This window comes from Mesoplodon mirus (genome assembly GCF_964341445.2).
Source record: "Mesoplodon mirus genome assembly, chromosome: 4".
Taxonomy (NCBI): Eukaryota; Metazoa; Chordata; class Mammalia; order Artiodactyla; family Ziphiidae; genus Mesoplodon; species Mesoplodon mirus.
In genome coordinates, this window is record NC_138979.1 from 159,500,662 (window position 1) to 159,528,111 (window position 27,450).

Sequence of the window (27,450 nt, forward strand, 5' to 3'; positions counted from 1 at the left end):
GTGTTGAAGCTTTTAAGAAGAAAATTACTTACTTTGGATAAACCTTAAATGCAGCTCACCCTCCAGACTTCATAGTTAATGTCTCAGTAACTAGGATAAAAAAAGGGGTGTATTATATAGCTGCTCTGTGTTTATAAGAAAACAGTATACACTTTATAAACAAACTTTTATTGGTTTATTCCGTGAGCACCTTTTTGCCCCCAGACAGCATAAAGAATGTTCTTCACCTCTGGGATTTTTAGCTAGCCAAACTAAACCTACAGTAGCCAACCCAATAGTTTAGATAGAAATTTCAGTATTGTTTATTTGTTTTCAAAAATAATTTTACTTATTTTCAGATTCTATTCCCTATCTAGAATTGGGGATGAAATATCAACAATGTATGGATAATGATCTCTGTTGCAAAGGAAAATAAATGTTGTTTCCAGATTTAATGAAAAAATTTTGTTCTGAAAGTTAACGTCAAAGGATTGTATTGAATTAACTAAATTAAAACTGAGACTTGTGATTGAGTTGATTTGCACAAAATACTTGCATAATTATGTCTGGGTTTGTGTCTTTTCCCCTCTTCTCCACAGGGTTTGTGCCTTACACTATTGCTCCTTGCCATTTTCAAGAAAGCATTGCCAGCTCTTCCAATCTCTATCACCTTTGGGCTTGTTTTCTACTTTGCCACAGATTATCTTGTGCAACCCTTTATGGACCAATTAGCATTCCATCAGTTTTATATCTAGCATATTTGCAGTTAGAATCTCATGGATTTTTCTCCTTTGACTATAATAAAATCTGGGGAGGACAAAGGTGATTTTCCTGTGTCCACATCTAACAAAGTCAAGATTCCCAGCTGGACTTTTTGCAGCTTCCTTCCAAGTCTTCCTGACCACCTGCACTATTGGGCGTTGGAAGGAGGTGTCTACAGAAAATGGTTTTGAACATGTCATTGTGGTGGACTGAGTCCCTCAGTGCAGAAGCTGCCAGATTTGAGGGACAAGAACAAGGCAAAGTGATGAGCCAGAAAGTTGCTGTGCTCCCACCAGCAGGTTGACCTTTGGTCACAGGTGGATTTTACCAACGCTGCAGACTCTCAGGACTACCATTACCAAGTGGTTAAATGAAATGGTTTAAACCAAACAGGACTCTTCATCTTAAACTACATGTTGAAAGTCAACCTAATAAATCTGTATTGAATTCTGAACCTTTTCGCGAGATACTGTAAGGAGAGCAGGCACCAGAGCAAAATGGAAAGATGGAAAGGGGCTCGAACTTTCAGATTTTTTGCTGCAGACTTACCATTTTTAAATAAGACTTTTTTTTACCTGAGTCAAGTCAGAGGTGTAGGTTGATTCTGACACTTGTTCTCAAGCACTGAAGCTCATTACCATCTATGGCTGCCATTTCTTCCCAAGGCCAGTCTGAACTTATTTGAGGTTGCTTTATCTTAAAAGTCTTAACCTCAGGTTCCAAATGCAGTCATTTATTTCTGGAAAGAGTGGAACTATAACTCAACAATTCCCTATTACCCTTAGGTAAATTCTGGATTTTCCACCAAATTCCTAACTTTTAGGCATACTTGTAGGTTCAGTTGCCCCCAGATCCCTCCCTCCTTCCGTCTCTCTCCGGTACTCCCCTCACAAGCACTTCTGCTATACAGCGAATAAGACAGCTCTGTTGTGGAAGTAGATGATCCAGTTCTAGGATTTTGCTCTGTGTGTGGTGCAAAGAATGTGTCATGAGTCAATGCTACCAGCCTTGCTGTCGTACTTTCTTAAATAGCAAATGCAATGTGCCCAAAGACGGTAGGATTAAAGAAGAGTAAGATGGCTGGTGAAGCACTTTCTGTCCTGGTTTGTCTTTTCTTTTTAACTACAACCCATTGTCTCTTGACAGTAGGTCAGAATTTGAACCAATAGCCAAAAGCTGGTGGTTTATACAGTTTATGAGTCAGTTGTATCAGTACAAAGCTTGGAGATAGCTGTTACTTCACTTGGTGAGCTGTGGGAGAACCAAGGGTCAGGGGGAGAACCAGCGGCCAAGAGGAGAGAGGAGGGGCCTCCAGCAGCCCATGGGACAAGATGAGCTCACGGCCTGGGAAAGAGGGGATCCGAGTGATTCCTCAAGAACCTCGCTACGGGTGTTTTGTGTTTTCCCTTCCGCGTTACCTTTCGTTTCAGTGTCCCTTTGTGAGAATTGGGCTGCAGAGTTCAGGCCCTGTGCAGTTCAGCTGCGCAATGCCCATGAACAGAGCCTCCGCCTGCAAGCACACGGCACCTCTGGATGAAGCTTTGCTGGGGCACACCCCCTCTTTTACCACGGACAGCCCTCAGCCATGGTGATCAGACTCTAAGCATTTGTGAGAAACTTAGTTTCTCCTTGTGGCTGAAGAGAGGCCAGCTTTCCCTCTGTTTCCTGCTGCTATCTCTCCAGCTATCATTTGATCTGGTTTGGGGTTCTCCTTGGAGTTTAGAGTATTTGTTTTCTGTCATGGAATATTTCTTATAAGAAACTAACTTTAGGAGTAATGTGCTGGTACTAACCTGTGTGTAAAAACTGGCTCCTCTTAGGCCCTTTTTCCCAAGATTTTCTTTTTCTCCTCAGATATGTGACAGTGTGGGTATTATATTCCAGGAAGACATGCAGTTCAACAGTTACAACAAAGCCACCTGAACACTAATGTGTGATTTGAAGATTTGAAGCAGTCTTGAAGGGAGCCCTGACCTAGAGTAGTTTATTTGTGTGAGGATCCCAAACATACTGTGTCTATCATGAAGGGTTTATCTCTGAAGAGGGTGTGTGGCGTGTGTGATTGTGTTCAAATCCATCCTATGTATTGCTGTCCTATGTAGAAAGATTGCCATAGACCTGTCACTTTCTGCAAGATGGAACCACATCTCAGCATAGAGAGAATACATCTTATTTCTTTAAAGCATTGGTCTGAGGCGCAGACTTTTCCTTTGAACCTTCTTAGAGTCACTTCAGTTGTTTCTGAAATATCAAAATGCTAGTAGTCTTCCACCATGAAAAATAGATTGTCACCAGAGAAAACAGTAGCAATTCCACTGAGGATGCGCCCTCGCCCAGGGGCAAGGGGTGGCTGTGGAACCAGACAGAACAAATGGTAAAACCTGACCAGCCCAGCTGACCTGCTTAATTAAAAGGGGAGGACAGGAAGAAAAGCAACCACTGATGTCTGTGTCTGACTGGCCTACAGAAGAATAGAGAGTGCTTACATACAGAATGTTGCCACAAACTAGCCTCTGGAAATACCAACCATATTTGGAGGATTTGTAGAGGATTTTTTTCCAAGAGGAAGGGATCGCTTCTCTGTTTTTGATTCTCACCAGGTTAGTGTGTGGTCCTCAGATCACAGCTCTCACTGTAAATAACTCTCTTGATCAGAAAAAGGAGAAGATTTCTAAGCAACTTGAAAGAAAATCATAAGTGAACAATTTATTGATTTCACTACAGAAGCAACAACTGACGAGGTGGTGTTTTTACTTTTAAACTCACGGATCCCCATTTTTCAAAGTGTCCCTTGATTTAAAAAACCCTCCTCCCATAACAGATGCCCAAACAAATAATATGTTTAGTACTTGCCCTTTACTTGGCCTCAACAAACTTTATATATGTAGTCTTGATCGTATTTTGTAAAATGTGAGACAGAACTACCACATAAGATCTTCCATGGTCAGACATCTCAAGGAAGCCTCTGATCCTGACCCCCAGTGCCTGGCCTTGCGTATTTGCCCATTCATGATCTAGCCCTGAAGAAAATGAGCTCAGAAACCACTATGAAAAATTTTGTTCAATGTCTTCTGTGTTGCTGGCATGGTGCTGGAGTCTAAGGATGAAAAATGAGTAAGATGTAACCTCAGAATGTAGCTGTAGTCTCTTGTTTTCTGGTAAATACCAGCTTTAACTTCTCTAAAATATTAGCTACCTGTCAATAACCCCTTTTCATGGTAACTGTTATTGAGGGCTTATAAAATTGATGTTATAAAATGGTGACTTGAGTCTTCCAGAAACCAATCCTTCCAGTAAAGTACTGCTTTTTCTCTAGATTTGCTTTTGTCATTCTCCTCAACTCCAAGAGGATCCTGAACGCTGAGTTTGGGAAGAGACTTGAAAACTGGATGTTTGGTTTTTCCTGGGATGAAACAATATCACCATAAATTTGAGCCAAGAAGTGATCCTTGTGATCTTCTTGCCTCATTTTAAATTCCCCAGACACAGGAGATTAAAAACAGTGGTTTCAGCTCTTCACAACCCTCATTGAAGCTGCAGAGCAGGGTATCCCAGCAAGGCCACCATCACGCTCACATCCCAAATCATCTGGATAGCATCATTGGAACAGTCCTCTCCTCTGGCAAGAAACACCTCAGATCTGTGCATTAAAGATCAGCCTGGTGCTGAAGTGAACTCCCTTCTTGAATGTCTAAGCTGTTTCCCAGGGCCTCGGACAGCTTCAGTGTTGCCCTGAGGAAGTAGTTGGGTCCACCCTGGGCCCTGGAATCTGGTGTTAGCACCTCAGCCTGGTCTGTGTAGCAGGAAGGACTTCCCAGAAAGCAATTTTCCTTTCAAAATAAGTGTTGCAACAGGACAGTTTACAAGTCAACTATTGGAACTGAGTACAGGACTGTCGTGTTTATGGTGCTATCAAGGTGCTGGGGTGTGGGTTTCAGTGGGATCATTTACCCTCACCTGTTCATTGTCTGGCTTTTGCTTCTACAGACACTGATTTGTACACGATTCAGACAGACTGTGAATACATCTTTTTTAAATACCTTTCAAATTCTTGGTAAGATATAATTTTGATAGATGAGTGCAGATTTTCCTGTTTTTTTGTCAAATTAATAAAGACCGCATGACTCCAGCTGTGCTCATTTTCTTACATGAAAGTATTATAATACGTAACTGAAAACTATTCAGCGATTATCAGGAAACAGTTTAGAAACACAAATGCATTGTTTCCATCGTTCACTCATAATACAGTGGTATGGATTTTAGCAGGCCACATCTCTGAAGGGTACGATATTAAATCTTTGGAAAGTCTCAACTATTTTTTTTAAACTTTATTTTTGACTGCATTGTGTTTTCGTTGCTGCACGCGGGCTTTCTCTAGTTGCGGCGAGCGGGGGCTACTCTTCGTTGTGCGCGGGCTCTAGGCACGTGGGCTCAGTAGTTGTGGCTTGTGGGCTCTAGAGCACAGCCTCAGTAATTGTGGTGCACGGGCTTAGTTGCTCTGCGGCATGGGGGATCTTCCTGGACCAGGGCTCAAACACGTGTCCCCTGCACTAGCAGGTAGATTCTTAACCACTGCGCCACCAGGGAAGCCTTCAACTATTCTTAACACTTAGTTTCTGAAAAATGTTTCTTCTAGAAAACATCTAACTCAAATTAATGTAAAGACTCTCAAAATAACTTGTAGGATGTATGTTATAGTACAATGTAGATATTTCATAAGCTAGAGGATTATCTTTTAAAAATTATTATGTAGGTCACATGAATGGAAAAAAGCAACATTACTTTTATTGACCTAGTAGAGCATAGGTTGTCCTATCACTCTACCCCCAAACTCTACCAAGCCTTTTGTTTCTAAACAGTGAATTGCATACACGGTGTTGGGAATTATTTGTCAAAAATAAGTTTGTGTCATAAAAACCAGAGTTGGCCTATTTGTCTTCAGAAGAAGCAGAGGAGAGGTGGTGGATGTGTTCCTGGGTACATTGGCCAAGGGCATCACGAAGCAAAGAAGGTAATAAAGATGTTAAAAAAAAAAAAAAAAGAAACATAGATAAACTATTTAAAAAAAAAGAAGCAAAGAAGGTGTCTTTCCCTCCTATGCGAATCAGAAGCATCATTTGCTTTTATGAATCTTGTAGGCAGTGTCACTAGAGTCTGCCAGAGCAGCATCATGACTTGTCCTCATCAGCTGATAGGTATCTGATTCTTAGGGGCCCTGATAATGGTGCTCTCGATGAGAAGGAAGAATGTCCTCAAGCAGATTGAGAAGCAGGAGTAATGAGGCTGGATTTCCTGCATCACTAGGTAAGTACCCAGCTTTTTGTAGCACAACCACTCTCCCTGGGGATTCTTCTGTGGGTCAGAGTCGGAGGAGGCCCTGCCCACCAATAGCTTAGGATCTGGTTAAAAGTGAAACAGCATGCCTGAGTACAAGCAAGTACAATGTTGGCTCACTACATGATCTAAATGGGAAAGCAGAGTAAGGAGGGATCCACAAAAGACAGGGTTTAAAAGCAGAGTTTCCTCCAGCAGCATAAGGTTTGAACCAAGTTTGGGAACAAGGGAAGAATCTGAATCGGCAAGAAGACAAAGAGCATAAGCTAAAAACAAAATCAGGGAGGAACGTGGGAGACACCCAAGGATAATTGGATTTTGAATTCAATTGATTTACTCAGAGGGAAACCTAATTAGTTAACTAAATCTGTTTCCATTTTTACTTAGACTATACCTCCTTCATTAAATGACTTGTAGAAACCGTGGAGGATGATGACCTGACCTACCACAGGGACCTTTCAACACAGGGCCTCTTATTGACAAAGATTGATTCTCGTACATGGGCTGGCCCTTCTGTGCCTGGTATGCCAGACCCTTTAATGGAGGGAGATGGAAGAGCCTCAGAAACCAAGTCTGTGGGAGTCTTAATTCTTGGGAGAAAGGGTAACATACTCTTGCTGCCTCTGTCTTTTTTTTCCCTAAAACTGTTTTAATTATGTAGTAACCCAAGGTCAATTCCTCATGCAAAAGAGAAAAGGATTTTGTTACCCTTTTACCCATAGAACACCTCGAAGTGGACCGAGGGTGAAATTCTGACTGGATTCGTTTTCTTGGGTAGCAGACCTAGTCAAGAACCACTAAACTCAAAGGTGTACATACAAGGATGATTTAAAAGTGGAAACAACACTGGCAGCTAGATAAAAATGTTTATACTACACCTAAATACCTGAAATAAATGAGTTTTTTAAGGGTTGCTGCATCCTTTCCCAGTAAGGTTATCACATATCTGTCAAGGAAACTGAGGAGAGATTTTTTTGGAACTTTATCCTGCACTTAGATTTTCAGAGATTTTGTCCTCCAAGAACTGTATAACTCATTTGGGAAATAATTTGTTTTTCTGTTTACTAATCGGATTTACCTACATCTGCCATAAGATAGCATAAATGTTTAGTGAAATGACATGAGTTTTAACTTGCTTGAGCCAGATAGACGTGAATGTGTGATTTCCTCAGATTTTCTGAGATGTTGAAAATGACCTCCCTGCCACCTTCCGCCGTCGTGGAATCTCATTGGGAAGTCTTATTTCTGAGACGCCAAACCCAGCCAGAAGGTCATCCAGTTTGAAAAGGTCATCAGGCTTGAGTATTGTAACATCCCAGTGGGAGGGAAAGGGCTTTCCTATGCTGGGTAACCTGCACAGGGCCCAGGGGCAAGGTCTGAGGATGCCAAGAGGGTGTCCGCTTTCACCCTGATTCCCTCCATGTCTGTGCTATCTCTAAGGCAGGCCTGGGAGAGATGGGCTAGACTCCGTTTTTGTTAATGTGGCTACTCTGGTTCTCAGGTTACTTCACTGGGCATTTGGAAGTGAGTTCCATGGCTGTTTGTTAAGGCCTTCAGCCTCTGTGGGAACGTCATGGTGCAGCCAGCCTGCCTAGGGGTTAATGTGCTATTGACGGCATCGCCTTTTTGACTCTCTGCTGATGTTGGATCCTGTCCTCTAAGCCCGAGCACCACTTTGGTGTCAGATGGGCCCATGGCAATGACCCCAGAGCAGCCCACCCTCAGGAGTGACAGGGACCCGGGTCCTCTCCCTGTCCCATCATCCTTTGGGGAACTCTTTCTAACCAACAAGGGTTAGAATCCCCCCTTTCCTCGCTTGTGCAATAGATAAACTAATGACTTAAATAATGAAGTCATAGACTTGTTACAAGTGATTATGCAACTTTTGTCATTAAAGAGATGATTCACCAAGGCACTCCAAGCATTCATTAATTGCTGCATAAATTGATTTTTGTTTTTAAGTCAAATGCACTGGTGAACATTTTTGTGAGGGGAGGCAGGTGATGTGACCCAGAGAGGCCCTGTCCCAGTTGGAGCTCCCCAGAGACCAGGCCTGGGAGCTGCCAAGCTGGGGGCTGAGCAGAGCAGCCAGCAGCGAGCTCGGCTCCCTCCACATCGGCCCCTGGGTGCTTGGAAGGCTGCCTGTCTCTTCCTGGCTGTGCTCCAGCCTTCTGGCGGGCGAGGCCTGGTCGCCCCCTCAGCAGGCCCGGCTCCTGCCCCTGGAGCTGGAGATAAGTCTGGCTGCATCTCTCCACTGGGAACTCAGCCAAGCCAGCTGTTTCCCACAGCCCCTCCCTGACTCACCCGGCCTCTGCCCAGCCAGTTTCTCACACGACAAGCCCCTCCCTCCCAGACTGTGTTGCTCCAGGATTCTGTCTCTGGCTGGTGGGGGCTGGGGACCTGCTTCTTGCCTCCATCTCCCTGAGGTTTGACGTTCCTATGGCTCCCCCTTCCTCCCCAACACACTCCTTCTTCGTTATTCTCAGAGCAGACAGCCTTTGTCTGCAGACTGGCTCTCTGGACAGGGAGGCTGGCAGAGGAAACTGTCCCATGCACCCTGATGCCTCTGAGCCAGACCAATGTGGGCACCTTCACATAGACCACAGAGGTGTGCCTTCTGCCCAGCCACCCAAACCCTCCTGCTGCCAGGTGTGGGGACGCGCTGGCCGGAGTGGTAAGAGGGAGCTGGGTGCATGCACTCACCCACCCATCTGGGGCTCCTGGAAATTGCTCAATAAATGTTTGGTGAATACGTGAAGTAATGGGTGGATTAGGGGTCCACAGGAGGGGATTTCCATGCAGGATGATATAAACAGGGCACATGTGTGGGAACATGTTTTAAGTAAGAACAAACATTAACCACTTTGCCCTTGTTTACAAGGCTGTGCTGGAGTTGGTGGAGCCTGAGGTCAGTTGGCCTTATCTGCTTAAGAGACCCAGTATTTATAAACAGGTGGTCGGGGTTGAATCCACACAGGATTACTCCCCAGGGAGCACTTGTGACATATTGAGAAATACATGGGTTTGTCCTCAGCCAGTGTCACCATGTTGAATGCAGGAGGAATAAAGGGTGGTACGGTTCTTAATACTTCTCCTTACCCCTCATTTAACCAAGAAAAGCCCCAGAGGAACGTACTTGCCCCATAAAACCAACGTCCATTGAGCATTTACTGTTAACGTGCCCAGACCCTACACTGAGCCCATCACAAGCATTGTCTCAGGTCATCCTCACCTCACCCGTGAGTAGGGTTATCCTCATTTTACAGGTGAGAAAATGGAAGCTTCGAGAAGATGAATAACAGTCCCAGACGCATACAGCAAGAAAGTGGGAGGGGCTGCCCCAGGCCTGTGCTGCTTACCTCCAGGACAGAGGGCACTGTGAGTTGGATCACCTCTCTGGGCCTCCGGTTTCTCTTCTGTAAAGGCAGACAGCATTTCTCAAAATTTCTACCTAAAGCTGCTCAAGCAACAGAGGAACATGAGAGACCCTGAGGGTCTAGGGCATAGCCCAGAGTGGCAGCCACAGGCCAAAATGTCTCTGGAGTTTTAAGATAACAAAAGTTTTAATTTTATTTCATAATGCATTTTGTTGTTGTTTTATTCTGGTAAAATACACATGACATAAAGTTTACCATCTTAATCACTTTTTGTTTGTTTGTTTTTTGGCCATGCCGCGAGGCTTGCAGGATCTCAGTTCCCTGACCAGGAATTGAACCCGGGCCATGGCGGTAAAAGGCCGGAATCCTAACCACGAGGACACTAGGGAACTCCCTTAATCATTTTTAATGATTATCACTGTAATCATTAAATGGATGATTTGTATTCAATGAATCATTTGTATTCATAATGTTGTGAATAGTTTAAATGTATAGTTCAGTGGTATTTGTATTCATAACGTTGTGAATAGTTTATATGTATAGTTCAGTGGTATTTGTATTTATAATGTCGTAAATAGTTTATATGTATAGTTCAGTGGTATTTGTATTCGTAACGTTGTGCAATCATCACCACCATCCATCTCCAGGACTCTTTTCATCTTGCTAAACTGAAACTCTGTATCCATTAAACACTAACTCCCCATTCATCCTCCACCCCCGTCCCCAGCCTCTGGTGACCACTATTCTGTCTCCATGAATTGCCTACTCTAGGTAACTCCTATAAGTGGAATCATACAATGTCTTTTTGTATCTGGCTTATTTCACTTAGCACCCTGTTCTCAAGGTTTGTCCATGTTATATGTGTGTAAGTCTGTTTTAATACAAAAGTAACCACAACACCACTTATCTTTAAGTGGCATTGTACTCTAAAATAGGGGTCCAGGATAATGGGTCTGAAATTTACTGGTTAGAGAAGCACAGCAAAAAGATAAAAAAGTTAGTACTTTCCCCCTCGTTAAGTTGAGTGTTGGAAAGTCTGTTTCTGAATTGCGCGGCGCAGGTCCTCTAACTTTCTGGGTAATGTTTCCAGGCCTTGGGCACAAGGCACAGTCACCTCTCCATTTCTGGGCTGAGAATCATCCAAATACAGAGGTTGAAGCAGCAGAGGAGGGAAGCAGTGTCCTGAGAGAGTGATGGAGAGAAACCCAGAGGAGAGGATTTCAGGAGTCTTTTGGCTGCTGGCCTCCAGGGCCCCCAATCCAGGACCCGTCCCTGGCAGCCCACAGGGACAGCAGCCACAGAGCAGCAGACGCCGAGCCAGAATCAGAACCCACAACAAGAGAATGACACCTTGCTCTCTCTCTGCAACGACTGAGGCACCGAGGCCACACTGCTCAGTCGCGGGACACCAGCTGTGCTCTAGAGGCCAGGCCACCCATGCTAGGCTGAGAGGGACCCTCCAGGCTGCGCTCTGCAGGCTGGCCTCACACCCCACGAAGGCCAGAGCCCTTCCCCCTCAGGAAGCAAAGGGTGGGCGAGGGGGGCTCCTTACACCAGCCGCTTAATGTCTCCAGGAGTTCAGGCAACTGGCTTCTCCAGAGGAGACTGTAGCCCGGATCCTTGCAGCGCGTGTGTGTGTGTGTGTGTGTGTGTGTGTGTGTGTCCATGTGGAAGGAAGGGGATGAGATCTCTGAGGATAGACCTGCTGGGTGGGAGCCAATCAGGACAAGTTTTCTGGAAAACCCCTTCTTTTCCTCCTTTTTCTTGCTCTCCGGTCTTCTGCCCCAGGGCAGTGTCCTGCCCACACCCCAGGGTCTTCACAAGGCCTCAGCCTCCCCCTGGTGCCCTGTCCCAGGATCTGGATTCAGGCCCCAGGGCACAGAAGGACATCCCAGGAATTCTGTTCTGTTTTGGATGGCCCTTGTGTCAGTGGGAGGGTTGAGGAACCTTTATTTCTGTCCCAGCTTTGAGGGTAACCCTCCCTTCCAAGGCCAGGTGGCGTGTGACAGCCTCTCGTCAGCCATACTGAGCATTGCCCTGTCACGTCTCACTTCCTGTTCAAGGTCCTGACTTGGATGTGGCAGCGGGAAGGAGGAAAGGGGATTGGTGTGGAGGGGTGCAGAGTGGCACCGAGTGTTTGAACACTCTCCTTCCCACCCCCCAACTCTGAGGGGCTATACCGAGGGAAATGGACATATGTATTGGATGGTGGGGAGAAGGTAGGAGGTAAATGGAGAAATCCTCAAATGTGAAGTGTTCTTTTCTCCCTTTTGGATTCCTAGTGGGCTGCAGCCTAAGTTGTGACTTTTATAGTGGAAATATTTGAATATTCAGGTTGTAAGCTTTGTTTTATTCTACAGGAGCCCACAAGGGTAGAATGCAGTGCCCTACTGGAAGGTAAACTCACCAAGGGCAGGACAATCTGTGTGTTACAGTCCACGGCTTGGGAGAGGTGCTGTGCAACCCTGTGCTTAGTGACATTGCTTCGGTAGCTTGAAAACAGCCATGGGGTGTTTACACCATGGAAACTGATCAACGCTACAAAGCAGTGCTTTTTCTCCTCCAGAGAGCTGGTTGTTAAGCGTTTACCACCGCTGGACATTTACTCTCCCCACAGGCACTCAGGTGTTCAAGGACTGAATAAATAAATAAACCACCATCCAAAACAGCAGAAAGGAGAGAAGCGGCGTTCTCTAAGTTCAGGTAAACAGATACCGAGTGCTGGTGCCACAGGGTGAGAGTGGACATTTGTTCTCTGGTGTAGCCCTGCGCCTGAACTCCCATCTGGGGAACCTGCCAAGTCTTGTTTCCCGGGTCCTGGCAGTCAGGATGCCGACATGCTCCTGTTGGGGCTGGAGTCTACAAGGGGCTTTTTCTGGGGGTGACATGGGTCAGTATTGCCCAAAGTCAAGTGTCCAGCTGGATGTCCTAACCAGCACTGGTCCTGGGCCATGATCTATGACCGTTTCTGTGATTCCAGCCCATTTCTGTGCCTGATTCTCCAGCTTCCTGTCAATTCCAGGAGCTCCCAATGTCCTTCCTCTGAATAACTTTTCTAAGTTAGCCACGTCCTTTTCTGCAGATTGTAACCAAGAGCCCCGTGTGTCAGGTCAGGTTAGGTGCACAGGAGATCTACTGGGGGAAATGCAGCAAAGATAAAAGGAAGGGAGCAGAAGCAGAGAGAGCCTTTAGGAATGCGGTGTAGATCTGGCAGCTGGAGACCGTCAACCAGCCATGGTTCCCGTGCCACTCTCTTGAGGGGCACCTTCAGGGCCACTACCAACCCCTGGTACAGGGCTCAATGATGAACAACACAGAGCACTGCCCTTGCAAAGTTCACAACTTAAAGGGAGAAAGAGAGACAAATGCATCACTGCAGTAGCTCAAAGTGCTAGGGAAAACCCCATACCATGGGAGCACAGGGAAGGCTTCCTGGCCGAGGTGCATCCCGGGAGCCCTGAGGCTTTTGAGGTTTCGCCATCTCCCTCTTCTCTCAGTTCCCCATCCCAACCCAGCCTCACAAAGAGATCTGACCACTTATTTCTTGGCTGTGTCCCTAGATCTGCAATCTACAAAGGTGTTCAAGATGTAGGGAATCCAGGATATGGATGGAGGGAGCATGGGACAAAAGGAACTAAATTTTATTGAGCACCTGGTAGCAGCTTTATAGAAGCCAGTTACTTCCCTACTCCACCACCCTCTGCGTGAGGCTCGAGTGAGCAAGTTGAGACAAGGAGGTGACATGACTTGCCCGAGTTCACACACAATGAAAGGCAGAGCAGGTTCCTGCGGCTTCTGCCACCCCAGGCTGACCCTACCCCCAGCCCCAAGTGGGAGGGAGCCTGGTGCAGCCACAGTGAGTGTGACACTGGGCCAGTACAGAGGGGAATGTACAATGGAAGAGAAGGTCTTACACTTTTTCCTGGAATCTTCCTTCTAAACCACCATGTTTTCATGCACACCATTTTTATGAACAAGAATTATGTGCTGGGCACTGTGCTCACCATGTCTCTCTGAGGCGGTGGGACATGAGGCTTAAAGGCCAGTGCTTGCCCTAACCAGTAACTGCCAGAGCCCAGTTCGTGGGTCCAAGGATGCACTGTGTGCGGGTTCTGCCTCCCCAGCCTCTGTGGGTCTCCTTTGCCGCTGGGGTGAGGAGTAAGAAATCATGGGCCGGCGTGTCTGAGAAGAAGGGATCATAGATCGTAGAGGGAAACCAGGAACAGATCCGGGAGGTGCTTTGGCTGTTCAACCCCACAGCAGGAGAAGCAGCTGCCTCCCACTTTACAAGGACCTTTGACCAAGCTCCGAAAATTCCTGGCTGAGGGGAGCAGGGAGTGGGGCTTTTTGAATGGAAGAAACAGATTTTCCTTTTCTAGAGAGGCTTTGGGTAATCCCACTCCCTTTTCTCTGCCAAGCTTTATCTTTGCCTAAGACTTCACAGAAGTCCCTAGGGGCCCCTGCTACACAGCTGCTGCATCTCCTCTCTTCACTGACAGGTAAGAAATGGGCCAGATTTAACATGCTTACGTTTTGTTTTTGGTTTTTTTTTTTTTTTTGCAGTACGCAGGCCTCTCACCGTTGTGGCCTCTCCCATTGCAGAGCACAGGCTCCGGACTCACAGGCTCAGCGGCCATGGCTCACGGGCCCAGCCGCTCCGTGGCATGTGGGATCTTCCCGGACCAGGGCACGAACCCGTATCCCCTGCATCGGCAGGCGGACTCAACCACTGCACCACCAGGGAAGCCCAACATGCTTACGTTTTAATAAGCATTTTGTCTGAGCATCTGTGATGGCCCAGGGAGATGAGTTGCAGGTGACTTTTCTCTGACTCTCAGGAGGCCAGGGGAGAAATGCCCAGTAGCTGGGCTGGGAAAGGGGCTGAAGACAGAAGAGCATGAGGGAAAGGGATCAACCTTGTGACCTCCCCACCTCCGAGTGCCCCAGGGCCAGTGTTAGTTTTCTGGGGATAGGTAATTTCCAGTTCCAAAACAGAGATGGCAGACAAGGAGTGCCTTGGTTGAGAAAAAAAAGGACAACTAGGAAAGGAAATTAAATGTATCACATTTATTGAGCTCCTACCTTGATCCCAACTAGTGCTTTGAATTCACATGACAGGGATGCATGCTTTACCCTCAGGGACCTCACAGCTGAATTAGGGAGACTCAGATCCCTGCTGTGTGTGTGATGCACCATAGAACTACAGCAGACAGAGATGGAGACTGAGGGAGTAAGGGGCCACCAACTTAGCCTGGGGTGGCATGGGGAGGGTTCTAGAGAAGATGATGTTTGGCGGATCTTGAGGGGTGACTAGGAGTTTGCAAGGTTAAGAGGGGGTTTCCAGAGTGCATTCTAGGCAGTGGGAAATGGTGGCTGGGAGGTGGGAAACAGCAGATTGTGTGTGGAGAAACTCAGTTGTGGCCGAAGCATAGAATTCAGGGGTAGAAGACAAGCAGACGGCTGGACACAGAGCTGTGTTGTATGTAAGGTGGGCATGGAGGAAGGATGGCACAGAACCGGAAGACTTGGGTACAGAGGAAATGGGACTGGTGCCAGCCCCAAAAGCGAAGGGCAAGCCAAGCCTTGGCATAGACCCCAAAGGGATGGAGGCCCTGGGCATCGCAGGTCACCGGGGATGGATGTCAGCAGAGCTGGATGGGGGGAGATGGGCGGGGAGGAAGCCAGCCAGCGGCGGAGAGAGAAAGTCCAACCTCCTCAGGCGTTCCGGGCGGCCTGGCCGGCCTCCCAGACTTGGGCTGGGGCGGGCACCCACAGAGCGGGCTCCGGGAGACAGGTAGGAGGCGGATGGACAGGAGCCCGGGGGCGGGGGCAGCTCGCCCCTGGGCTGCTGCAGAAATTTGCCTCGCCCGGCTCCCGGGGAGAGCGGCGTGGGAGGAATTGGCGGGGCCGGGAGGACACGCCGCCTCCCGCTCTCCGCTGAGGCGGGCGCGGCGCCGGGTCCCCGCTCCGCGTCGCGCGCCCTCGGGCGGGGGTGGGGGAGGTCGCGGACGCGCAGGAAACCCCGGGAGCCTCGGGGGCTGGGGCCGGGTGGACAGACGCAACCCAGGCGGCCCGCGCCAACCCTCCCGCCTCCTCTGCCCTCCCCCACGTCGGACGCCGTTCCGGCGCGGGTCTCCGGAGACCGAGCGCGCCCCCTCCCCAGTGCCGCTGCGGCTGTGGGCCTGGAGCGCCCGACCCCGGGTCCCTGCGCCGCTGACCCCGCGCCTCACGTCGCAAGCCGCCCCTCTCCGCCCCGGGGGCTGCACGGGGCCCGTTCCCCCCGCGGGGCGGGCGCTGGGGAGATCCTCGCGTGGGGACCGGGAAGGGCGCGAGGGGCCCCTAGACGCCGGCCCCCGGCACGCCCCGCGCGGAGCCGCAGACCCGCTCGGCCGGAGTCCGCCGCTCCCAGTAGCAACTATAAATAAAGTTCTTTTCTTCAGTCCTTCCTGCTGTCTTTCCTTAAGCTAGGCTCATCCCCGCCCCCTGAAGGCAGTCTCTACTTTAGAGAAGCAGCATCTTTGCCGTTAGCCCGAGAACAAGGCTCCCCGGGCACCTCGGCTTCCCCTCCCGCGCGCGGTTCTTACACGAGGGGCCGCAGAGGCGGGGCTGGACCGCGGCGGTGCGAGCGGGAGGCAGCACGCCACCGCCCTCACCCCGCCAGCCGCGGGGACCTCCGGTTTGCAGAGAAAATGATGCCTACGTGAATCACAGTTGGTGCTAAACTAACGGAGCATGTGCATGGTTAAATGTGCCCGGTCATATTTGGCTGAACTTGGCTTAGGTATGCTCTATTTTGTTCTTCTAAACTGCAATCATTTTATGCTTAAGAAAATTAAAGAGCACAATGGTAGAATTTCAGATTTTAAAACTTAAGCATACAAGCCAGTACTTGTTTAATGTTTTGTACTGAAAGGGGCACGTTGTGTATGTCATTCTCCAGTACAGTGACATGTAAACACATGCACACCTACTGCACACATGCACGAGACTGCACTCAGACACTCTGTACCTGCTGCACTCGCACACATCATCTGCGTGCACACACCAAACTCCACACAGGCGTTTGGTACACACACACACACACACTACATTGCACACACTGCACTCACTCTGCACACACACACACACCCCTTAGGGAATCTGCTTGTGGAGCTTCTCCAGTACAGAGAAATGCTGGCTTGGGTTTAAAGTAAGATACAATTAACATTTTTAAAGCATTTAAGTTGAGTTTTAAAAGTGCCTGCAGAGACTTTAAAAAACATTTTTATTAACGAGTTTTTAAACAAGCGCTGTAATGGCTTTTTAAAAAGAATCTCTTGCTGAATTAAAACAGTGAGTCTGATTGCTTTGATTCTGAACTCCCGGTCTTTTAACAAGGAAGTTTTTTTTTTTTTTAAGGACGTATTTTTAATTGCCCTCTTTCCTTCCCTCTGAAACCCGGAAAGAAGTTACTCTTGAACTTTTAGAAGCCGGTTATAGACGGGCCTTCCCTCCCTCACCGTGTGAGTGGCACGGCCTCTCCGCTGCTCCCCACGGCATCCCCTCCAGTCCCTCTGCGGGTGTCCGGGTCACCTGTGGGCAGCCGGGAGGGAGGGACAGGCCGCCCCCGCCGCGCCGGCCCAGGAGACCGCGGGGAGCGCGGGACTCGGGGTGGGTGGGGCGGCGCCTTGTCCCGCCCCACGCGCTCCAACCCTGGCCTCTCCCGCAGGCCAGGCCGAGATGCGGCTGCTGCTGCTCGCGCTTCTGCTGCTGGCCCCGGCGCCCGGGTCCTCGGTGAGTTCGACCCTTCCCCTCCACCCCGCCCCGCCCCGGGAGGACCCTGCTGGGGAGGCGGGGGCGAGGGCTTGGCCGCGGGCCGGAGCCCCCGACGGCTGGAGCACCCCCGGCAGTGGCGCCATCCCCAGGAGAGGGCCAATGTCGGCGACGGGGACGGTGGGGTGGGAGGAGGCGAAACCTCGGCCCCAGCTCCTTCAAAGAGGGGTGGGACCTTGAAACTTCCCTCCTGGCTTTGGGGCACAGTTTGCAGAATTGGCAACGTCCCAGCGCCCTCCCCCTTCAGAAGGTGCTGGGGGCACTGCTAATGCTGGGAACGTCCTGTCCGGGTGGTTTATCACGGTGGAAGGGAGAGGGGGTCAGTGCTGGCACCAGCCAAGATGCAGGGCGAGGTGGCCCATCCCACCAGATGTCTGCCACCAGCCTGGGACCAAACTCAGCTTCTCCTCAGTGGGGAGGTTTGGGGTGCCAGCCATTCCCCACTGCCTTTGGGTTAGCATCTAGAGCAGGGCTGACCGATAGAACCTTCTGAGATGATGGAAATGTTCTGCATCTGTGCTATCCAATAAGACAACCACTCAGTTCATGTGGTTACTGAGCACATGAAATGTGGCTAATGCAGCTGAGGAACTGAATCTTATTTGATTTTGATTAATATGAATTTAAATAGACTCATGTGGTTAGTGGTTGCCGCATTAGCGCAAATTTAGAAAGTGGACACGGGAAGTCAACTGGTGATCACAGTAGTGGTTTCATTAACAGGGGCCCGAAGGACAGGGCTCCCTGGCGAACATACCTGGGTTCTTTGGAGGTACAGAGAATCTTCTAGACCACAGGACCCATCTTTGGGGAAGGGACTGTCTGCAGAGCAGGGCTTGGTCCTGGAGGCTGCTCCTGCCAAGTTTCTCCTGCGTTGACAGGATGGAGGGCACAGATTCCGTCCTGTCCCTGGAGAGTGCTCCACAGGGGAGACCCACAGCCCTACCCAGCCCTCCGAGGCCAGCAGGAGGACCCCTGAGAAAGGACCCAAACTGTTTGCTGCCTTGGGGAGGGCAGGGGGAATGATGCCTCAGTGGAAATGTGAGTGGGGGATGAGAAGGACTCCTCCGACCAGGGCCGAGAGGGGCAGGCAGGGATGGACGTCAGCAGTGGGCAGCGGGCACTGCTCCAGAGCCCCACGGATTTAGCATGGGCCACAGTCAGAGCAGAGAGTGGGCTAGAGCCCCCTTCCTCATGTGCTCTCCACCACCTTCTGGCTTCCCCGGGTCACCTTTGCCTCCCCATGGTCCTTGTTCCCTAAGTGCCACACTCTGAGGTCCTCGGCACAGGCTTTATCCTAGTGCCTGGCTGCATGAAGCTCAGAGCTCGGGGTGGGGGGGGCATGGTGACAGTGTCAGGACACCAGGGTGAAACTCAGAGCCACCTCCTAACAGCTGTGACCCTAAGCAAATCACCAGGTCTTAGATTCCTTTAATGGGGGGGCGGGGGAGGGGGTAATAATATCCACCCACAGGTTGCATGCAGGTGAAGTGAGTCAAGGTATCCATAGCAACCTGGGGCCTCTTAGGTGCTCTCTCCCTTAGAGACACCTGGATAGCTGGGGCTGAAAACTCTCCATACCCTCTGCACTGTCTGGGGGAGGGTGTGGCTCAGGCTGGTTTTAGCTGGGTGCAGCCCCATGCCCGGATCTAGCTGAGGCCAGGACTCCCCCACCGGACCCCCAGAACTTCATGGGATCATTCTCAGTGCTGACAGGGGTCAGCCTGAGCAGAGTGAGTAGCTGATTAAGGAGGGGTAAAGCACCATGCCCCTTGCCACCCCCCAACCCCAGGCTTGTCGGGGGAGGCTTCATGAGGGGGACTTCCAGTCTCCTCGCCTCTGCCTCTGTTCTCACTCCCACCCTCACCCATGCACGTTGGGCAGCTGATCCCCTGGGAACAGTGCAGCAGGAAAGGGGGCTCCTGAGTTGCCCAGGTGGGGGTTGGAGGAGGAGCTGGTGGGGTGCTGAGAGCGTCAGGAGGCAGGTGAGGACAGGCCCAGGGTGAGGGTGAACTGGAGCAGCTCATTCTGGCTTCACACCATCATGCGGCTCATGGCTTGGGTAATTATAGAGAAACAAGATGTGCCTGTGATGCTGCTGGCTGACTGCTTTCTTTTTGTCAGAGAAACTGAAGTACAGGACAGGGCCTGGCTCTAGGATGCCTGCTTCAGGGGTGCTGGGCTCGGGGGCAAGGGGAGGTTTGTAAGGCTTGGTACTTAAGGGGTCCTGTATTCAGGTGAGTCCTCCCCCACCCCATCCTGATGGCACAAGGTGGCTGGGTGGCAGGGGTGCCCCTTGTTGCCTTGCCCACGCCGGTAAGACCAGCCCAGTCGTAGGGAAAGGTAGATTGGGGAGGCTCAGTCTCGTGCTTCAGGAGTGAGAGTGACATCCAAACAGGACTTGGTCAGAGGTAATTAGTAGCCAGGCCGAGGCGGCAGGATGAGAAAGCAGCAGTTCTTGTGGGCCGCTTCCAGAATTCTTATATTGTAGTGATGAGTCTGGAGTGGAGGTGCTTGTGGTCCCTGGAAAGTCACCCTCCAACCCCGACACTCAATATCTTCCCCTTTAAAATGGGAACAGATCCAAGTAAATTTTAGTTTAAATTTCGTAGAGAGAACACTTTTATATTCTGGTTCGCTGGTTTTTGGAAGCTTGGCGATTTTGGCCCAGTTAGAAATGAAGGGTAAATGATTTGAGGAGTGAAAGCTCAGACCTTTGGTCTGGCTGGCCCTTCCTTCTTGGTTTTGTACGTGGTTCATTGCTTGTATGAGCTGTTCTGATTCAGGGTTCTGGTTTTCTTATAAAACAAGGAAAACCTGATGTTTGGCACCGAGGCGCTAGAACAGCGCTGTGAGTAATCTGCGCGTGCGCAAACCTCCATCCTCACCTGAGATCCCGTGACGCGGCGGGTAGCTCGCGACGGGAGGAAGAGTTTGCTTTTCCACGTTAGGACTTGAATTCTTCCTCTGGAAAATGGCAGGGATTTTTTTCCCCTAGAGATTCTTATGTCGTGATGCCCTAAAATAAAGTCCCCTTCCAGCAAACAGGACATATTTCCAGTCCACCTTTTGCCTCCTAGCAAGAAATCAAGTCCAACACCTCTCCAGCTCCTTAGGCCTCGGCTAATGTCGGCATTGGTTCTCCAGGTGAGGTCGGTGGGAACCTGGTGAAAGAGCAGAGGCCTGGAGTGAAGACAACCTGTTATTGTGTCCACCTGTTCCTACGTGGCTCCCTCTCTCTCTGCCTCTCTCTCCTCCATGCACTGGGGCCCGTCAGGTTGTTCTGAGGAGTGAATGAGAGAATATGTGTGTAGCATGTGGGCTTCTGATGCCAGCTGCAGGGTGTCAGATCTTTCGGGTGGGAAACTGTATGTATTAGGATTATTTTCCTGTTACAGAGTCCCAAATAACAGTCCTTCCACAAGAAAAACTTGATCCCTCTTTCAGATAAACACCCAGAGGTCAGAAGTCTAGGGATGTTCTGTCTCACCACATCCTCCAGGCTCCAGATTCTTCTATCTTTGCTTCACTATGTGAAGCCTCCATTCCCAAATTACCTTATAGTTTAGAAGGCTGCTCCAACTCCAGCCATCACATCTGATTTCCAAACAGCAGGAAGGAATACAGGAGGAAGAAGAAAAAGGACAAATGCACATGCAAGCCATCTCTTAGGGACACCTTATTTTATTGCGTTTGCAGATATTGCATTTTTTACAGATTGAAGGTTTCTGGCAACCCTGTGTTGAGCAAGTCTATCGGTGCCATTTTTCCAACAGCATTTGCTCACTTTGTGTCTCTGTGTCACATTTTGGTAATTCTCACAATATTTCAAAATTTTCATCATTATTATATTTGTTAGTTATCTATGATCAGTGATCTTTGTTACTATTGCAAAAAGATTACGACTTTCTGAAAGTTCAGATGATGGTTAGCATTTTTTAGCAATAAAGTACTTTTTAAAAATAAATTATTTTATTTAATTTATTTTTTTGGCTGTGTCGGGTCTTGGTTGCTGCGCGCGGGCTTTCTCTAGATGCAGCGAGCGGGGGTTACTCTTCATGGCGGTGCGCAGGCTTCTCATTGCAGTGGCTTCTCTTGTTGCAGAGCATGGGCTCTAGGAGCACGGGCTTCATTAGTTGTAGCACGGGCTCAGTAGTTGTGGCTCGCGGGCTCTAGAGCGCAGGCTCAGTAGTTGTGGTGCACGGGCTTAGTTGCTCCGTGGCATGTGGGATCTTCCTGGACCAGGAATCAAACCCATGTCCCCTGCACTGGCAGGCAGATTCTTAACCAGTGCGCCACCAGGGAAGTCCCAAGTACTTTAAGCTGAGGTACATACATTTGTTTCTGTTTTTTTTTTTTAGACATAACGCTTAATAGATTACCGTATAATGCAAACAACTTTTATAGGCACTGGGAAATCCCCATATTTGTGTGATTTGCTTTTTCACGATATTTGTTCTATTCCGGTGTTCTGGAACCAAACGTACAATATCTCTGAGGTATGCCTGTACTGGAGGCTGCTACCCAACACTTTTATGTACATCTCACTGACAAGAATTTAGTGGTATAGCTGTGGTTAGCTGCAGGCAATCTGGGAAATGAATTTTGGGGTGGAGGCAGCCAGGTATCCAGCTAAGAGTCAAGGGTTCTCTTAATAGGAGAAGGGGAGGATGGATATTGGGGGAGTCCTGGGAGTCCCTGCCACAGATCGGCAGGAAGAAACCACAGCCCCCACTCCAACGCACGCACGCACGCACGCACGATTAGATTAAGTTCTTATTCTAATAGGCCAGAGCTACAAAAGCATGGCGCTGCCCGTGGGCAACATTCCCCGCACAGGTGGAGCCCTACCTGCCTGATGACACGCTGTTCTTCCTGCCCTTTTGTATCTCCCTCCTGGAAGGGCATGCTCTGCTGATCCGTGGGCTTCCATTCAAGGGAATGTTCGCAGACATCTTGGTTCTCAAACCAGGCTCTTCCCAGCCAGGGGATATCACGGTCAGGGGAGAGATCTCTGCCCCCAGCTTGGCGGCTTGCCCACTGTACTTGGGAAGTAGGGGCGGCTGGTGGAGGTGGCGTTGACGGATGAGAAGGCCAGCTCCCAGCTCCTTATGGTGACAGCTGGCCAGTTCCACAAATGAATCTGTCCGGGTGCCTGGCGGTGCTGCCGTCCTGAAGGCTTGGCTCTAGGAGACAAGATCTCAGGTTCTTTGCAGAGGAGGGGGTGTTTTGAGGCAGGGGGCCTCGGGGGAGCCCTGAGCACCCTGTGGGGCTCCGAGTGCTGAGTCCCTTCTGAGTGTCTCCTCCCACAGGCTCCCAGGGTGAGGCGGCAGAGTGACACCTGGAGCTCCTGGGGCAGCTGGAGCCCTTGCAGCCGGACCTGTGGAGGGGGCGTCAGCTTCCGGGAGCGCCCCTGCTACTCCCAGAGGTAGGAAGGCGGGAATGGGCCAGCTTGTAAAAGAGGGCAGGCGTGAGGGAGCAGCTGGGTCTTGGGCTCTGTGTCCCGGGCCAGTGCCAGGCCACAGGGGCAGGACCTACGACGCAGTGGATTTGTGCTGGGAGCAGCGTTAGTGGAGAATTTGAAACTGAGTCATTTCCACGTACTTCCACTCTGCAACAACCACCTCATTTCAGGGGGCTGGAGCCATTCCTGCTTCATCCACTCCGAGTCTCTAGATCCGCATGCAGTGCCTGGCAGGTGTAGTGAATTGTTGTTGAATTAATGAATAATCTTCAACAGTTTAACCTGTGTGGTTTCTCTACTGTCAGCCTCTTTGTCAAGTATAGATGTTTTTCACTCAAGTGATTTAGTAAGCACCTGCTCTGTACTCTGCACTCTGATAGGTACTGTAGGGTGCAAAGGAAGGGGTGATGACACCCTGCCTGTCAGTGGGGTTTAACTGTTCCTGAAAACTTTGCGTGAAGAGGGGGAGAGAGAAGATATTATTCTAAGTGCCTTATCTTCACTTACTCCTTAAATGGCAGAATAACCACCAAGTGGGTAGGTGTTACATCTTATTGTGTCTCCAAGGGCAGAATTTGAGGCTTCTCTGGGAATCTGCTTTAAGAGGCAGAGTGGCCCCAAGTTAGACAAACTCCGGGGTAGTTAGACTTCTGGGTCTGGCTTCTCCCAGGTATAAACAGAGGGCTGGTTAAACCTACCTAAAGGGATTTATGTGTGCGGCCACACCCCTCCTCTCCTTGCCACCCCTCGGGCCCAGGGGTGCCCACCAGGTGGCGCCACCGAAGCTGGGAGGGCCTGCGGGCGAGCCCCAGGAGGGCGCGGGGTGTTGGGTCATGGGGGTTCGGGTCTTCCCAGCGCTCTCACCCTGCAGGAGAGATGGGGGCTCCGGCTGCGTGGGCCCCTCCCGGAGCCACCGGTCTTGCCGCCCCGAGGTAAGGTAAAGCCCCCGGGGGTGGGGGACAGCTTCCGGGCGACCTGCTCGGCTGACATCCTAGCCCTGGGGGGCCCTCCTGTCGGTGCACAGCAACCCCTTCCTCACCTCCCTGAAATGATAGCTTCGCCCGGGGAAGCCCAAGGCCCCTAGAGCGGGGCGCACGGGAGCCCTGGGGGCCCGACTCCACCTCCCCGAAGCTACAGCGGGGGTTGGGGGGACAGGACCCCACCTCCCCGGGGCTAACCGGGCGGCAGACCCCAGTGGTGGACCCACGAGCCCCTTCCCTTGTCCCCTTCGCCCGGCAGAGCTGTCCCGACGGCTCCCGCGACTTCAGGGCGGAGCAGTGCGCCGAGTTTGATGGCCAGGAGTTCCAGGGGCGGCGGTACAAGTGGCTGCCCTACTACGGCGGTAAGTGCGCGAGTCCCTCCGACTGCTGCCCCCTGCCCCCGTTGCCCTATGCTGGGCCCCATCTTCGGGGGATCTCTTTGCTACACTGACTGCATTTCGCAGTTCTCATTACCATATTATAGACACGTTGTCAAGTACATTTAAAGAAAGACCTCCAGTACCCCCAGCAGGGCACAACAGTGGTGGTCGTTTTGAGGTTTTGCCATCCTTTTCCCCTCCGTACATACGTTTTCAAACAAAGCCTTGGCCAAGCCTCTGCCGTTTTGAGACTGCTTTTGTTTGGCTTGCTTGCGAAGCATTCCTCACGTGGCAGGAGGCATGGTGGGGGGCCGGGCGGGGGTGGGGTGCGAGGTGGGGAGTGGAGTCTGTGCCCGAGTTTGGGCAAACTGCAGGCTGGGCTGCAGGGGGCTTGATGTGGCCAGAGCTCATTTACTCAGAGTCCCTGGGGCCGGAGCCCTACTCTGGGTAAATTTGAGGAAGATGTAGGTCATTAATTTTTAGAGCAATACAGTTCAAGAAACCAAACAAACAAAAAACACTAACATGCGTGTACTTAAAACATTTTAGATGAGTCAGAGCATACCTTAGGATAATCCTTCTGAGCAGTAGTTTTCACTGCTCACTGTGGATGACTGCTGGAAACTCTGTGGCATTCTGGATTCCAAATCAGTAAACATATCCTGTGTGTGCTCTGGGGTGGGGAAGGGGTCTTGGCCAGAGGGGGGCGGCCCCAGTGGGGTAGCTTGCATTCATTGCTCCTCCTGGATCCTAAGGTGAGGGTATGTTGAAAATAATTTAAATATGTGTTATAGAAAAATTAGAACACAGAGGAAAGTTTAAAAAGGGTTGTTGAGGGATGCCTTTTTTGGGTGGAGGTGATTACAATCCTCTTAGCACTTCTGGGCTGTTTAAACAATGGGTATATAATATTTGGATAAATATAAAAATTGAAACAAGAAAAAAACCTTAACCCTATCTCTTTCATAGGATCCGGGCTAGCATTTTATGCTAGCCCTTTTCACGTTATTCTCTCTCTGTTTACATATTTGTAGTTATTACATAGTATCACTTTGCACTCTGTTATAAGCATCTTCCCACATTACTGTCTAGTCTTCATAATCATAGTTTTTAATAGCAGAGTCAACATGTGTAATATTCTAGTGATAGTGGAGTAGCTGATTGTTAAAACTTGGACTATTATAAATAATAAGGCCGAGATAGACCTCTTCAAATGTCTAGCTTTTTCCTTATTCTGGGATTTTTCTTCGACTTGATTTCCAGGGATTCCCAGAGATGCAGCAGTTTCGGGGAGAGCATCCCTTCTCCCTGGGTTGGGGGTGGGATTCTGAGCCACTGGGAGTAAGTAAGGCGCTGTAGGCCCCTCCCAGTCGTGGGCGTGCGTGCTTCTGGCCCCTGCCCACACTTCGCTGTTGCTAGGACAGGCCTTGAACCTCGCTCAGCCTCTCAGCTTTCCCCTCTTGCTTGCCGCAGCCCCAAACAAATGTGAACTGAACTGCATTCCCAAGGGGGAGAGCTTCTACTACAAGCACAGGGAGGCCGTCATAGACGGGACACCCTGCGAGCCTGGCAAACGGGACATCTGCGTGGATGGCAGCTGCCGGGTGAGTTATGCCCCCACCCCCACCAGATGGCTTGGGGCCTGTTGCAGACTCACCCAGCCCTGCACCAGCAGGCCAGGGGCTCTCATGACTTGGACGTCTTCTCAAGACTAGCTTCTAAGGTGCCTTGCATCGCAGATGCGCTGTGACCCTCTTACCTTTGCCCTTTGAAAACTCTAGCCCCACAGTAAGAGGAACCCTCTGGGTGGCACCGTGAACGCTGAGGCTACCACCTGTTCCGGGTAATTTTGTTTCCACGCTGCTCTTCACAGCTGCTCACAATTATACTAAGTGAACCTCTTCCATTAGTCTTAATTCTTTCCATTCCCCTCTCCCACCCTGGATTTCCTCCTATTTTCAGATACTTGAAGATAATGTCCCTATAGCCTTCTCTCCTGTATCCTCAAATCTTCCAGACATAAATATTTTAATACATTCGCCAGTGTATTTCTTTTGTTTTTTTAAATTTATTTATTTTATTTATTTGTTTTTGGCTGTGTCGGGTCTTTGTTGCTGGGCGTGGGCCTTCTCTAGTTGTGGCGAGCGGGGGCTACTCTTCGTTGAGGTGCACAGGCTTCTGATTGCGGTGGCTTCTCTTGTTGTGGAGCACAGGATCTAGGCGCACGGGCTTCAGTAGTTGTGACACGCGGCCTCAGTAGTTGTGGCTCATGGGCAAGTAATAGAAGCCCAACTAAAACTGACTTAAGAAAAAAAAATGCCATTGGAAAAAAAATGCTATTGAGGGAGGGGTTGGCTGGCTGGCTGCAGGTGCTTGAATGATGATGCTGGAAACATCTCTCTCCTTGTCTCTTCGGTCCGCTTAGGGGCAGACAGGTTCTTCTGATGAGGTGTGAAGAAGGCCCAGCAGCCCAGGCTTCAGTTGTCCCAGCCTGGCAACCCCCTGGGACAGGGCGCCCTATTCCCAGGAGTTCCAGCAACCTGAGGTTGCCTTTGGGTTGTCCTGGCCTGGGGCTCCCCCTGTGAGCTTTGAGCAAGGCATACAACCTGCTGATTGGCCCGAAGCCACTGTTGGGGAACTGTATGCAAACTCTGTGGGAGAGAGGTGGCTCCCACAAAGGAAGGAAAATGAGGTGCTATTGCCAGAGAAGGGGACACGGGTGCCGAGTAGGCAGAAGAGGTGGATTGTCAGCCACAGGCCAGATTCAAGGTTTACTCGGCCCCCATGGCTAGTGAATGGTTACTGCGCCTCCTGGACCTGGCTACGCGGCCAGGGTTCAAGTCCTGGTGTGACCGTGACTCACTCTGGTCTCTCCCATCTCCCCTCATCTCTGCCTGGCAGGTTGTCGGCTGTGACCACAACCTGGACTCGTCAAAGCAGGAGGACAGGTGTCTGCAGTGTGGTGGTGATGGCACGACCTGCTACCCCGTCACAGGCGTCTTTGATGCCAATGACCTCAGCAGAGGTGGGGCTCCTCCCGGGGTCCACAGACAGCTGAGACAAGGGTCTGCTACCTGCTCCTTCCTGGCCTGTCTCCCTCACTGGCTGAGTTGCTCTCATGGCACTTAGAGGGTCTGATCTGGCCCTCAGGTCATGAAAGGCCTGAGGTCACGCCTCAGGGTGGAGGCCAAACCCTTGTCCAGGAGCCTGTGGGCTCACACTAGGGTCTCTGCCCCCTTATCCGGTGGCCACCTGGATGCCTCCTCCTCCCTTCCCCCACTGTCCCCATCTGCCCCTCCCCTCCCGGTCAGTACGGGTGCTGGAGCCCGCCCGGCCCTCTGGGCTCCGTAAGGCCGTCTGCT

The 27,450-nt window shown here is 50.3% G+C and overlaps 2 protein-coding genes across 4 annotated transcripts in view; both read left to right on the forward strand.

Annotated features, from left to right (window-relative positions):
• PSEN1 (presenilin 1) overlaps nucleotides 1–4,870 on the forward strand; it is an 88,196-nt gene extending 83,326 nt beyond the window's left edge. For all 3 annotated transcript variants that reach the window (XM_082619251.1, XM_082619253.1, XM_082619252.1), the window contains one exon: nucleotides 579–4,870. In XM_082619251.1, the coding sequence (XP_082475377.1) occupies nucleotides 579–734 (156 nt within the window). In that variant the 3' untranslated portion in view covers nucleotides 735–4,870. The remainder of the gene's footprint in view (nucleotides 1–578) is intronic.
• Nucleotides 4,871–16,127: 11,257 nt separating this feature from the next.
• The window catches only part of PAPLN (papilin, proteoglycan like sulfated glycoprotein), a 35,910-nt gene continuing 24,587 nt past the window's right edge, over nucleotides 16,128–27,450 (forward strand). Inside the window, exons 1-8 of the mRNA XM_082619468.1 lie at nucleotides 16,128–16,233; nucleotides 16,898–16,954; nucleotides 17,161–17,225; nucleotides 22,577–22,692; nucleotides 23,600–23,660; nucleotides 23,968–24,070; nucleotides 25,562–25,692; nucleotides 26,990–27,113. Of these exons, the coding sequence (XP_082475594.1) occupies nucleotides 16,185–16,233; nucleotides 16,898–16,954; nucleotides 17,161–17,225; nucleotides 22,577–22,692; nucleotides 23,600–23,660; nucleotides 23,968–24,070; nucleotides 25,562–25,692; nucleotides 26,990–27,113 (706 nt within the window). The 5' untranslated portion in view covers nucleotides 16,128–16,184. The remainder of the gene's footprint in view (nucleotides 16,234–16,897; nucleotides 16,955–17,160; nucleotides 17,226–22,576; nucleotides 22,693–23,599; nucleotides 23,661–23,967; nucleotides 24,071–25,561; nucleotides 25,693–26,989; nucleotides 27,114–27,450) is intronic.